The sequence below is a fragment of the Ceratotherium simum genome, chromosome 7 (genome assembly GCF_057802395.1).
Source record: "Ceratotherium simum simum isolate JZ-2026a chromosome 7, ASM5780239v1, whole genome shotgun sequence".
Classification (NCBI taxonomy): domain Eukaryota; kingdom Metazoa; phylum Chordata; class Mammalia; order Perissodactyla; family Rhinocerotidae; genus Ceratotherium; species Ceratotherium simum.
The window spans coordinates 12212141-12224858 of NC_141906.1; the positions used below are offsets into that span (position 1 = coordinate 12212141).

At 42.3% G+C, this 12718-nt stretch overlaps 1 protein-coding gene across 6 annotated transcripts in view; it reads left to right on the forward strand.

Annotated features, from left to right (window-relative positions):
- Positions 1-2111, forward strand: part of HPS5 (HPS5 biogenesis of lysosomal organelles complex 2 subunit 2) — a 46279-nt gene extending 44168 nt beyond the window's left edge. For all 6 annotated transcript variants that reach the window (XM_004418490.3, XM_087433126.1, XM_087433122.1 and 3 more), the window contains one exon: positions 1301-2111. In XM_004418490.3, coding sequence (XP_004418547.1) covers positions 1301-1361 — 61 coding nt within the window. In that variant the 3' untranslated portion in view covers positions 1362-2111. The remainder of the gene's footprint in view (positions 1-1300) is intronic.
- Positions 2112-12718: the final 10607 nt, after the last annotated feature.

A 12718-nucleotide genomic window follows, 5' to 3' on the forward strand; every position in this document is an offset into this window, starting at 1 on the left:
CAGTGTCTTTTTGTGATTGGCTTATTTGACTTAGTTTAATGTCCTCAACGTTCATCCATGTTGTAACATGTGTCAGAATGTCCTTCCTTTTTAAGGCTGAATAATATTCCATTGTGTGGATATACTACATTTTATTTTTCCATTCTTCCATTGATGGATACTTGGGTTACTTCCACGTCTTAGCTATTGTAAGTAATGCTGCTATGAACATGGGTCTATAAATATTTCTTTGAGACCCTGCTTTCATTTCTTTTGGGTATGTGCCCAGAAGTGGAATTACTGGGTCATATAGTAATTTTATTTTTAAATTTTTTTTTTTTTTTGCTGAGGAATATTGGCCCTGAGCTAACATCGGCTGCCAGTCTGCCTCTATTTTGTATGTGGGTCGCTGTCACAGCATGGCTGCTGACAAGTGGTGTAGGTCTGCACCCAGGAACTGAACCCAGGCCACTGAAGTGGAGCGCACTGAACTTAACCACTAGGCCACCGTGCCAGCCCCTATTTTTAATTTTTTGAAGAACCTCCATACTGTTTTCCATAGAAGCTGCACTCTTTTACATCCCACCTGCAGTGTCCAAGAGTTCCAATTTCTCCACATCCTTGCCAACACTAGGTATTTTCTGTTTTATTTGATAATAGCTATCCTAATGGGTGTTTGGTGATATCTCATTGTGGTTTTTATTTGCATTTCCCTAGTGATTAGTGATGTCGAACATCTTTTCATGTGCTTGTTGGTCATTTGTATACCATCTTTTGAGAAATACCTATTCAAGCCTTTTGCCCAGTCTTTAATTACATAATTTGTTGTTGTTGTTGTTGTATGAGTTCTTTATATATTCTGCATATTAACCCTTTATCAGCTATATGATTTACAAATATTTTCTATTCTGTTAGATGGGATGCCTTTTCATAGGATGCCTTTCCACTCTGTTGTGTCATCGTCGTCTTTTTTTTTTTTTCACTAAGGAAGATTAGCCCTGAGCTAACATCTGTGCCAGTCTTCCTTTATTTTATACTTGGGTCGCTGCCACAGCATGGCTGACAAGTGATGTAGGTCCACGCCCGGGATCTGAACCCATGAACCTGGGCCACTGAAAGGGAGCGTGCCAAACTTAACCACTAGGCCACGGGGCCGGCCCCTCTATTGTGTCTTTTGATGCACACAATCTGTGTTGTGTCTTTTGATGCACAAAATCAGTCAGCTTTTTGAATCATCTAATTCCCTGTGAGTGTTTAAGTTTTCTATGAAGAATGAACAATGACAACTAAATTTGCTTGTTTTTTTTCTTTGGGATTTCAGAGCCTTGATACAAAGCATGCTTGAGAAATGTGATCGGTTCCTCTGGTCTCAACAGGCCTAGTGGAAGAAGATTCAGCAGGATGTCATGACATTTTGAGAAAAACTGAATCATGCTCCTGAGCCTTGTTGACAATGACAAATGCAGGCATTTGTTGTTGATGGAAAGGCACTGCTTGACAGCCCTGCCACCTTACCAGGAGTACTTTTGTCAGTGTCTATAGCCTCTGCATCATGGCTCAGTCTGTGACCTCAGTGTTTCTCAGCCAAAGTTGAGTGTTGAGAGGAATCCGCCCTTGTTTGCTGAAGTGAAGGCTCTGGAGGCAGAATGTGACTGTTCACAGCCGTGCAGTCCTTGTTCTGAGTGACCATTATTTGCTCTTCGCTAGTGTTTTGGGGAAATTCTTTTCTTATTGTGACTCCCATGTAGGGAGCAGGCAGAAGTCTGTCCTCCTGATCACATGAAGACAGATAATGTAATTGACAGGAGTTGAGTTTTTTTAATATCTTGTCTGGGATAGTCGAGAAATTACTGAAATAAGACCTGGTATAATGGGATTAACACGTAAAATAAGTGAAACACTGAAGGTTCAAGTTAGATATTTAAATGAAATGGCTCCATATTTAAATTGAGCTAATTAAGATTTTTTTCCAGTATTTGACATTTTTATTATCTGAACTTGTATACAGCTAATTTATTTATTACTGGAAATGTTTTATCCCTAAGTTTTCCTAAACAGAGTAGCCCAAAGGAATTGTGCACTTTTAAAAATTAGTTTTTAAAGCCATAATAAAGGCAGACTGAGTAATAACATAGACTGCAGCAAGTGCTAGTGTTATTTAAGCCATGAAGCTACATCACCATCTGTCAGGCTCCTGTACATTTACATAGCATGTTCTAGTAACTGAATGTAACATCTGATTAAAGTGTTCATTTGAATAGAATATAGACATGAGGGCTATTGTGAGCAGTTTGCAGGAAGGTGTGGTATGGGATAAACTCCATGGGAGTAAAATAAGTGTTGGATACATTGAATGATTCTCTTCTCTTTTTCATCTGTAACGTAGTCGGGTAACTATAGACACAAATTGCTGTCATGACATTTGGATATGATGTAACTGGATGGGTTGAAGATACTGTGAGAGAAAGGAGGCTTTACGAAGCTTCTCAGAATTTTGGGACGTGTGGGAAAACCGACAGTTCTGGTCACCAATTCCAGTGTGTGATAGTAGGGGGGCACAGTGATTCCCCACACCGAGCAATTTTCTGACACCAGCTGGGTGTCCTGCGAGTCAATCAACTCAGTTCTGAACTGCCTTTCCAGTGACAGCATCAGATTCCACAGGTTAAGGGCTCAGTCCCACAAGACTGCCCTCTGCTTCAGATACCAGTGGCAAGTCCAGGTTGTCATCTGTGCTTCTGATCGATTAATTTGCTAGGGCGCCTCACAGAACTCAGGAAGCCAGTTTACTCACTAGATTACCAGTTTATTATGAAAGGATATAACTCAGGAACAACCAGAGGAAGAGATGCATAGGGCAAGGTATGGGGAAGGGTGCAGAGCTTCCGTGTCCTCTCAGAGTGCCACTCTCTCTCATGTGTTGAGTAACCCAGAAGTACCCTGAACCCAGTCCTTATGGGTTTTCATGGAGGCTTCATTACCTAGGCAAGATTGATGAAATCATTGACCAGTGGTGCTTGAACTCAATCTCCAGCCCCATTTCCCTCCCTGGAGGTCAGGGGTTTTGGATGAGTGGGGAGTCTGAAAGTTCACCTGATTGGCTTCACTGGTGTTACTAATTTCTCCTCACTCCCATGGGACTCTGACCCATATTCGGTGGAGCTCTGGGGAGGGGCACATGGGTGGGCCTCACACCCACAATCTGTCCCTTCCCTGGAGGGTTCTTTCTGGTTCAGTGTTGTGAATTTGAAACAAAACCAAAGCTGAGTTTGAAGAGTGCAAGCTTTATTCAATGGCCAAAGAATGGAGAAGTGGGAACTAAGTTCACAGATCAACTTCTCAGCTCTTGGGGTGATTAAGCAGCTGTTATAAGGGGTCAAGGTAATGAAGGGGAGGAATATTCATAGGTATGTGGGGAACTAGACAGACTTTTCAGGGGAACAGGAGTGCCACCTCTTTTCTTTCCTCATGTGGTTATATCCTGCTGTTGCCATGGCATTTGTAAACTGTCATGGCGTTGGTGGGTGTGTTCCACAATATGGTAATATATTCCAATGAACATATAATGAGCTGCGGGGTCTATGTCAAGTCAGACTGCCATGTTGCCTTCAACTAGTTTTAACTGGTTTCAACTATATGTCTCAGCCGTGTCCTCCTTCCTCTTGTTGTGGTTTCGTGTAAGTTAAAGAGAACATATTAGGGTTGTTCTGAGCAGGGTTGTGGTTAATGTCTTATATGGCCAGGGGCTAGGGTAACACTGGCAACCACCTATCATTCCTAAGTCACCTCATTAACATAGCAAGAGACCTTTATCACACTCCTCATTTAGAAAATTCCAAGCCTTTAGGAGCTCTATGCCAGAACCAGGAATGAAGGCCAAATACGTATTTCTTATTATAAATCACAGTATCACACCTTCCCACCAGCATCAGCTGTATTTCAGCTGTATTGGATTATGTTGAATGTGAGTCTGTGCTAAGATAAAGATCGAGAGCCCTCTCTTCACCGTCTGTCAGCTTCTGTCATTACACAGTGACCGCGCGAAAGGGAACCCAGAGGAAATCTCAGGAGACAGCCTGAACTGCACAACTGTGCAATCACTTCCCGACAGAGCTTTCTAGGACATTTTATAGCAATCCTCATTGCCAAAAGGGTACAGAGACTTTTCCAGTATTACCAAAAAAAAAAAAAAAAATCACATCATCTGAATTTGTTTTCCGAGGCAAACAAACCAGGAAAAAAAAAAAAAATCCCATTCATTTAAACATTTGAATTTGAACGGTCTGCTTGAGTATTAGGCAGTGTTTTAAAACACAACTTGTATCTTTCACTTGCCTGAAAATGCTGCACAGACTGTGATTCATGGTCGCCTCACTCACCTTTGTGTCCAGACCTGACCCTGTGTAACAGGGCTACAGGGAGCACAGCAGCTGAGAGCCTGGGTTCTCAGGCAGACTGTCTGACTTTGAATGTCTGCTCTTTTTCTCAGTGACCTTGGGGAGGTTACTCTGTGTCAGTATCCTCATCTGTAAAATGGGGCTGTAGCAGCACTCAGGGTATTTTGAGGGTTAAATGAGAGAATGAACGTGCAGCACGTAGACTGGGGTTAGAGCTCCCTGGTAGTGACAATTAAATGAGACTGAAGTGCAGAGCGCCGTGCCCATGACATGGTCTGTGGGTAATAAGTGTTAGCTGTTGTTTGAGAGGTTTGGACCATCTTTCACCCAGTAGTGATCAGACCCATGTAAACTGGTTTATAAGAATCAGAATGGGAAGACCAAGACTGAAGTTAATAATTTCCTTCCTTGCATGTGTTAAATTTGTCAGTGCCCTGGTCTGGGCTCCAAACCTTGTAGTCATCCCTGCCTCTTCCCCCCCCTCAAGCCTCATTTCCAATTATCAGGTAAATCCTCTCAATTCTACGTTGGTGGGGGTGTCCATTAGTCATTTTTTTTCCCATTCTCTATTGCCTCCAGCCCACCTTCTCATTGCTTCTTGCCTAGACAGTTGTAGCCGTCTCAGAGACCTTTCTTTCCTCACCTTTAAACCCTGCCCTCCCCACTCCACCACTAATCTCAGCACATGAAAACATGAGCAGCCTGTCAGGGGCCACGAGTCAGGGGATTCACAAACTGCCACCCACCAGAATCACTCCAGGCCTTGTGAAAGATACAGATCCCGGAGGTCATGCCCCAGATCTGGACTCTAGATTTAAGGACGAGTTTAACCTCCTTCAACTTGCCTCTCCCCACACTGTTGCCAGATTTAGATGCAGAGTTATCCTAGTTCACAGGTGAACCAAGGCCCCTGAGAGAGAGATTGTCTCAGTCTCCTGGGAAGTTAACTGCAGATTCATTGTTGGAATCCGTGTCCCCTTGAGGCACAGCCTTAATTGTGCCTCTTCCCAGTCAGAAACTTTTGAGGGCTCTCCTCCGCTTTCAGAATAAAGTGCAAATCCTTGAGCTTGACATTCAAGGGCCTCTATGACTTGTTTCCAAACTCTTTGGGAGCCCAAGTTTGCCTCTCATGCTGGGTTCTCTGTTTCTTGGACTCTCTGCACCTGGTCCTCTGGCTGTGCCCCTGCTCAACCCTCACGTGCCCTTTGCCCCAGTGCCACCTGCTGAGATTCCACCAGGGATCTGTCCCTTCACTGAGTTCTACCTGTCAAAGTTTTTTTCTTTCTTTCTTTCTTTTTTTAAAAATTTTTTGTTTATTGCAGTAACATTGGTTTATAACATTGTAAAAATTTCAGGTGTACATCATTATACTTCTATTTCTGCATAGATTACATCATGTTCACCACCAAAATACTAATTACAACCCATCACCACACACATGTACCGAATTATCCCTTTCACCCTCCTCCCTCCCCCCTTCCCCTCTGGTAACCACCAATCCAATCTCTGTCCCTATGTTTGTTTATTGTTGTTATTATCTACTACTTAATGAAGGAAATCATACGGTATTTGACCTTCTCCCTCTGACTTATTTCACTTTGCATAATACCCTCAATGTCCAGCCATGTTGTCACAAATGGCTGGATTTCATCGTTTCTTATGGCTGAGTAGTATTCCATTGTGTATATATACCACAAATTCTTTATCCATTCGTCCCTTGATGGGCACTTAGGTTGCTTCCAAATCTTGGCTATTGTGAATAACGCTGCAATGAACACAGGGGTGCATGTACCTTTACAAATTGGTGTTTTCAAGTTCTTTGGGTAAATGCCCAACAGTGGAATAGCTGGATCATATGGTAGTTCTATCCTTGATTTTTTTGAGGAATCTCCATACTGTTTTCCATAGTGGCTGCACCAGTTTGCACTCCCACCAGCAGTGTATGAGAGTTCCCTTCTCTCCACAGCCTCTCCAACACATGTTGTTTCCTGTCTTGTTAATTATAGCCATTCTGACGGGCATGAGGTGATATCTCATTGTAGTTTTGATTTGCAGTTCCCTGATAGTTAGTGATTTTGAACATCTTTTCATGTGTCTCTTGGCCATCTGTATATCTTCTTTGGAGAAATGTCTGTTCAGGTCTTTTGCCCATTTTTTAATTGGGTTGGTAGTTTTTTTGTTGTTGAGATGCATGAGTTCTTTATATATTTTGGAGATTAAGCCCTTATCAGATGTATGGTTGGCAAAAATCTTCTCCCAATTGTTAGGTTGTCTTTTCATTTTGTTGATGGTTTCCTTTGCTGTGCAGAAGCTTTTTAGTTTGATGTAGTCCCATTTGTTTATTTTTTCTATTCTTTCTCTTGCCTGGTCAGACGTGGTGTTTGAAAAGATGTTGCTAAGACCGATGTCGAAGAGCGTACTGCCTATGTTTTCTTCTAGAAGTTTCACAGTTTCAGGTCTTACATTCAAGTCTTTAATCCATTTGGAGTTAATTTTTGTGTATGGTGTAAGGTAAGGGTCTACTTTCATTTTTTTGCATATGGCTATCCAGTTTTCCCAACACCATTTGTTGAAGAGACTTTCTTTTCTCCATTGTATGTTCTTGGCTCCTTTGTCAAAGATTAGCTGTCCATAGATGTGTGGGTTTATTTCTGGGCTTTCGATTCTATTCCATTGATCTGTGTGTCTGTTTTTGTGCCAGTACCATGCTGTTTTGGTTACTATAGCTTTGTAGTATATTTTGAAATCAGGGAGTGTGATACCTCCAGCTTTGTTCTTTTTTCTCAGGATTCCTTTAGCTATTCGCGGTCTTTTGTTGTTCCATATAAATTTTAGGATTCTTTGTTCTATTTCTGTGAAAAATGTTGCTGGAACTTTGATAGGGATTGCATTGAATCCATAGAATGCTTTAGGAAGTATGGACATCCTAACTATGTTAATTCTTCCAATCCAAGAGCACGGAATATCTTTCCATTTCTTTGTGTCTTCAATTTCTTTCAGAAATGTTTTATAGATTTTGGTGTACAGATCTTTCACCTCTTTGGTTAAGTTTATTCCTAGGTATTTTATTCTTTGTGTTGCAATTGTAAATGGGATGGTATTCTTAATTTCTCTTTCTGCTACTTCGTTGTTAGTGTACAGAAATGCAACTGATTTTTGTATGTTGATTTTGTATCCTGCAACTTTACCATATTCGTTTATTACTTCTAAAAGTTTTCTGGTGGATTCTTTAGGGTTTTCTATATATAAAATCATGTCATCTGCAAATAGTGACAGTTTCACTTCTTCCTTTCCAATTTGGATCCCTGATTGCTCTGGCTAGGACTTCCAGTACTATATTAAATAGGAGTGGTGACAGTGGGCATCCTTGTCTGGTTCCTGTTCTTAAAGGGATGGCTTTCAGTTTTTCACCATTGAGGATGATATTAGCTGTGGGTTTCTCATATATGGTCTTTATTATGTTGAGGTACTTTCCTTCTATACCCATTTTATTCAGAGTTTTTATCATAAATGGATGCTGTATCTTGTCAAATGCTTTCTCTGCATCTATTGAGAAGATCATGTGATTTTTATTCTTCATTTTATTAATGTGTGTATTACGTTGATTGATTTGCGAATGTTAAACCATCCCTGCATCCCTGGAATAAATCCCACTTGATCATGGTGTATAATCTTTTTAACGTATTGTTGTATGCGATTTGCTAGTATTTTGTTGAGGATTTTTGCATTGATGTTCATCAGTGATATTGGCCTGTAATTTTCTTTTTTTGTGTTGTCCTTGTCTGGTTTTGGTATCAGGGTAATGTCAGCTTCGTAGAATGAGTTAGGGAGCTTCCCCTCCTCCTCAATTTTTTGGAAGAGTTTGAGAAGGGTAGGTATTAAGTCTTCTTTGAATGTTTGGTAGAATTCACCGGGGAAGCCGTCTGGTCCTGGACTTTTATTTTTGGGGATGTTTGTGATTACTGTTTCGATCTCCTTACTGGTGATTGGTCTATTCAAATTCTCTACTTCTTCTTGATCCAGTTTTGGAAGGTTGTATGATTCTAAGAGTTTATCCATTTCTTCCAGATTGTCGAATTGGTCATAGTATTCGCTTATAATCTTTTGTATTTCTGAGGTGTCTGTTGTAATTTCTCCTCTTTCATTTCTGATTTTATTTATTTGTGCCTTCTCTCTTTTTTTCTTGTTGAGTCTAGCTAAAGGTTTGTCAATTTTGTTGATCTTTTCAAAGAACCAGCTCTGGGTTTTATTAATTTTTTCTATTGTTTTTTTGGTCTCTATTTCATTTATTTCTGCTCTGATTTTTATGATTTCCCTTCTTCTACTGATTTTGGGTTTTGTTCTTTTTCCAGTTCCTTTAGGTGCATTGTTAGATTGTTTATTTGAGATTTTTCTTGTTTGTTGAGATAGGCCTGTATTGCTATAAACTTCCCTCTTAGAACCGCTTTTGCTGTATCCCATAAATTCTGGCATGTCGTATTTTCATTTTCATTTGTCTCCAGGTATTTTTTGATTTCTTCTTTGATTTCTTCATTAACCCAGTCGTTGTTCAGTAGCATTTTGTTTAATCTGCACGTATTTGTGGCTTTTCTGATTTTCTTCCTATAGTTGATTTCTAGTTTCATACCGTTGTGGTCAGAAAAGATGCTTGGTATTATTTCAATCTTCTTAAATTCATGGAGACTTGTTTTGTGGCCTAATATGTGATCAATCCTGGAGAATGTTCCATGTGCATTTGAAAAGAACGTGTATTCTTCGGTTTTTGGATGGAATGCTCTGTATATATCTACTAGGTCCATCTGTTCTAGTGTGTCGTTTAAGGCCAATGTTTCCTTATTGATCTTCTGTTTGGATGATCTATCCGTTGGTGTAAGTGGAGTGTTAAAGTCCCCTACTCTTATTGTGTTACTGTCTATTTCTGTTTTTATGTCTGTTAATAATTGCTTTATATATTTAGGTGCACCTACATTGGGTGCGTAGATATTTACAAGTGTTATATCCTCTTGTTGGATTGTTCCCTTGATCATTATGTAATGCCCTTCTTTGTCTCTTTTTACAGGTTTTGTTTTAAAGTCTATTTTGTCTGATATGAGTACTGCTACCCCAGCTTTCTTTTCATTGCCGTTTGCGTGGAGTATCTTTTTCTATCCCTTCACTTTCAGTTTGTGAGTATCTTTAGGTCTGAAGTGTGTCTCTTGTATGCAGCATATATATGGGTCTTGTTTTTTTATCCAGTCAGCCACCCATGCCTTTTAATTGGAGCATTTAGTCCATTGACGTTTAAAGTAGCTATTGATAAGTATGTACTTATTGCCATTTTTTAACTTTTTTTTTTTTTTCTCAGTGTTTTAGTAGTCCTTCTCTGTTCCTTTCTTCTTCTGTACAGAATTGATGGTCACTTTAGTTTGGCCTCTGTCTGAAAGCTGTACTCTTTAACTCCCCTCCTCCCTCCTTTTACATTTTTGATATCATATCTAACCTCTTTTTTGTGCCTTTGTATCCATTGCGTTCTTATCATGGAAATAGATAATTTTTCCTATTTGTGGTCTTCTCTTTTCCCCTTAAATCAGTCCCTTTAACATTTCTTGTAGCACTGGTTTCTTGGTGACAAACTCCTTTAATTTTTGCTTGTCTGGGAAAATTTTGATCTCTCCTTCCATTTTGAGTGATAATCTTGCTGGGTAGAGTATTCTTGGCTGTAAGTTTTTTCCTTTTAGCACTTTAAATATATCGTGCCATTCTCTTCTAGCCTGTAAGGTTTCTGCTGAGAAGTCAGCTGATAGCCTTATGGGGTTTCCTTTGTATGTAACTTGACATTCTCTTGCGGCTTTTAGGATTCTCTCTTTATCTTTAATTCTGGACATTTTGTTTGTGATGTGTCTTTGTGTGGGCCTCTTTGGGTTTATCTTGTTTGGGGCTCTCTGTGCTTCCTGTACCTGGATGTCTGTTTCCTTCCTTAGGTTAGGGAAGTTTTCATCTATTATTTCTTGAAATAGATTCTCTGCCCCCTTGTCTCGCTCTGCTCCTTCCGGGACACCTGTGGGCTGTTCCTGGGCGGCCATGAAGCTGGCGGCTTGTGAAGGCGGCGTTTTTCCTCTCCAGAAGGGAGTCTCTGCCTCTTCTACCTCAGTTAGGATTGTCCGTTGTTGCAGGAGTTCCTCTTATCCAGTTTTCAGTTCTGTCTCAGGGGTAATTTTTCCACGAGTAGTTGTAAATTGGCTGTGTCAATTTACAGGAGGTGAGTTCAGAGTCTGCTTATGCTGCCATCTTGACTCCTATCCAAAGTTTTTTTCAATTGTAAATTACAGATAACATAAAATTTACCATCTTAACCATATTGTGGCAGAACCAGGGGACGAATCACCACTCGTGGCAGGAACAGTAACTTGAGAGTGAGATCAGAGTAAAAACCAGCTTTCCCCATGCCTTCATTTAGTAGAATGTAGATACTACTAAACTTCCTGAAAACACTGCAGAATTACAACCCGGCACTGCTGTGTGGAGACAATGAGCCTGGAGTGTCCAGTCAACCTGGTCTAGTGGATCCCAAGAGAGGCCTGGAAAGTTCCCACTTTCAGTTCTTCCAGAGTGTTCAGAAAAATACTAAGAGGCGCCGCCGTGTCCTGAATACAAGGAACGTTTTCCTAGACTGGTTTGCCCATCTTGCCCTTGGGGAGCTTGTGTTTCTCTACACGCTTTAGATAAGCACCAGGGTGTGGGGTATCGGACACGCTTCTGCACTACTTCAGACCCTCTGCACCTCCTCGTCTCCAGCCACTGCTACAGTGATGAGTTCCAGGTGGTTTTGATCCATCTCACACAGGTGCAACCTGGCAGCGCCTTGCCTTGGGTCTGCTCTGTGGACTTTTCGCTTCGCCCCCACCAGGGAAACCCACACTCACATGTGCACAACCAAGAAATACAAGGAAGGTTGACATTGGGGGGCCCAGCCTTGACCAATGGAGACGGAAGCCAGTTGACAGTTGCTTTTGTTTTCTGGCTCCCGGTGCATGGAGCTGAGGCAATTTCACTACAGTTCTCAGAAGGTCCCAGGGGACTGAGCTCCAGCTGTGAGGCTCTGACTTGTGGCTGCTCTGTAATCCGTCCTTATATTGGCCTTGCTACTTCCCCGTGTTCCTCTCCGGTCTCTCACTTCTGCTCCCTGGGATTGTTTCCAAATAAAATACCTGCGAACCTACACTGACAACTGTGGGGAGCTGGTGAGGTGGGGAGGAGTGAGGTTGGAGGATTCTTCTCTTCTCTGAGGCTTTAACACCTAGACATAGTCTGTGATCCAAGATAAGGGTCCATTAGGTAAGAAATAGTAGATACTCAGCTATCATCATAGGCTGGTTGTCTCTCCCCTGACAGAACCCGCTTCCTCATCCGTCCCCCACTCTGGTGTCCCCAGGTCCCCACAGCGGAGCCCCCTGACCTCCCTACCTGCAGATGCAGCCCAGCGCATGGCTTGGTGTAGAAAGTACTGAAGAATCCTCAATCTCTAATCTCTAGGCAACCCCCAACTACCATCTAAGGCATAGAGGAGAATGGACATCCACACTTCCCCATAGTGAGAGACCCAAGGGGCCTGGGGTTATCCAGGGGACAGCCCAACCTAGGTGCCCAAAGAGGGTTCGGCGACTGGCACTATACTGTTTTGAGCCCTCTTAAGAGTTTGAACTTAAAGAAAAAAAGAAGCGGCCTATGTTTTGAGTGATGTAAATATAAATAGGAAGTGACACCAACTCTTATCCTCCTGTCCCCTGCCCTGGCCCTGGAACTGGCCACGTCCTGTGCAGGCATTCTCCCTCCCAGGGTGGTGTATGGAGCTCTTCCTGGACCACACCTTGGCTGCGATGGGCTCCCCAGCACCGTCCGGAAGAGCTGGAGGGGTGGGTTGGGACTCGGCACCATCTGAATGGGGCGGATGAAATGCCCAGCAGAGTCCAGGCTGTGGTCAGGCTGGGGCTTTCCATGTGCCTCCCTGCTGAGCTCCTGCCCTCAGGACGGGGCTGGGTCTTGCCTCCATCTCTCCCCACAGCAGTTCCTTCAGCGGTGGAGGCTTTTCTCTCACTGTCCGTTACCCGTGAGTCCCCTCAGAGGACTGGGGAGTCTCACTGTTATTTATTAATACTCATACTTGTGGAAGGAGTGCAGGGTAAGGGAAGAGCCTCAAGCCACATGCCTGGGTTCAGATCCTGGCGTTGCCTCTCACTGGCTCTGTGACCCTGAGCAAGTGACTCAGTCTCTGTGCCCGGTGTTCTCACCTGAAAATGATCTACATCCTCAGGTCGTTGTGATGCACTAAGAATAGTGGAAGTTCAAGAGATGTTAGCTGTTAT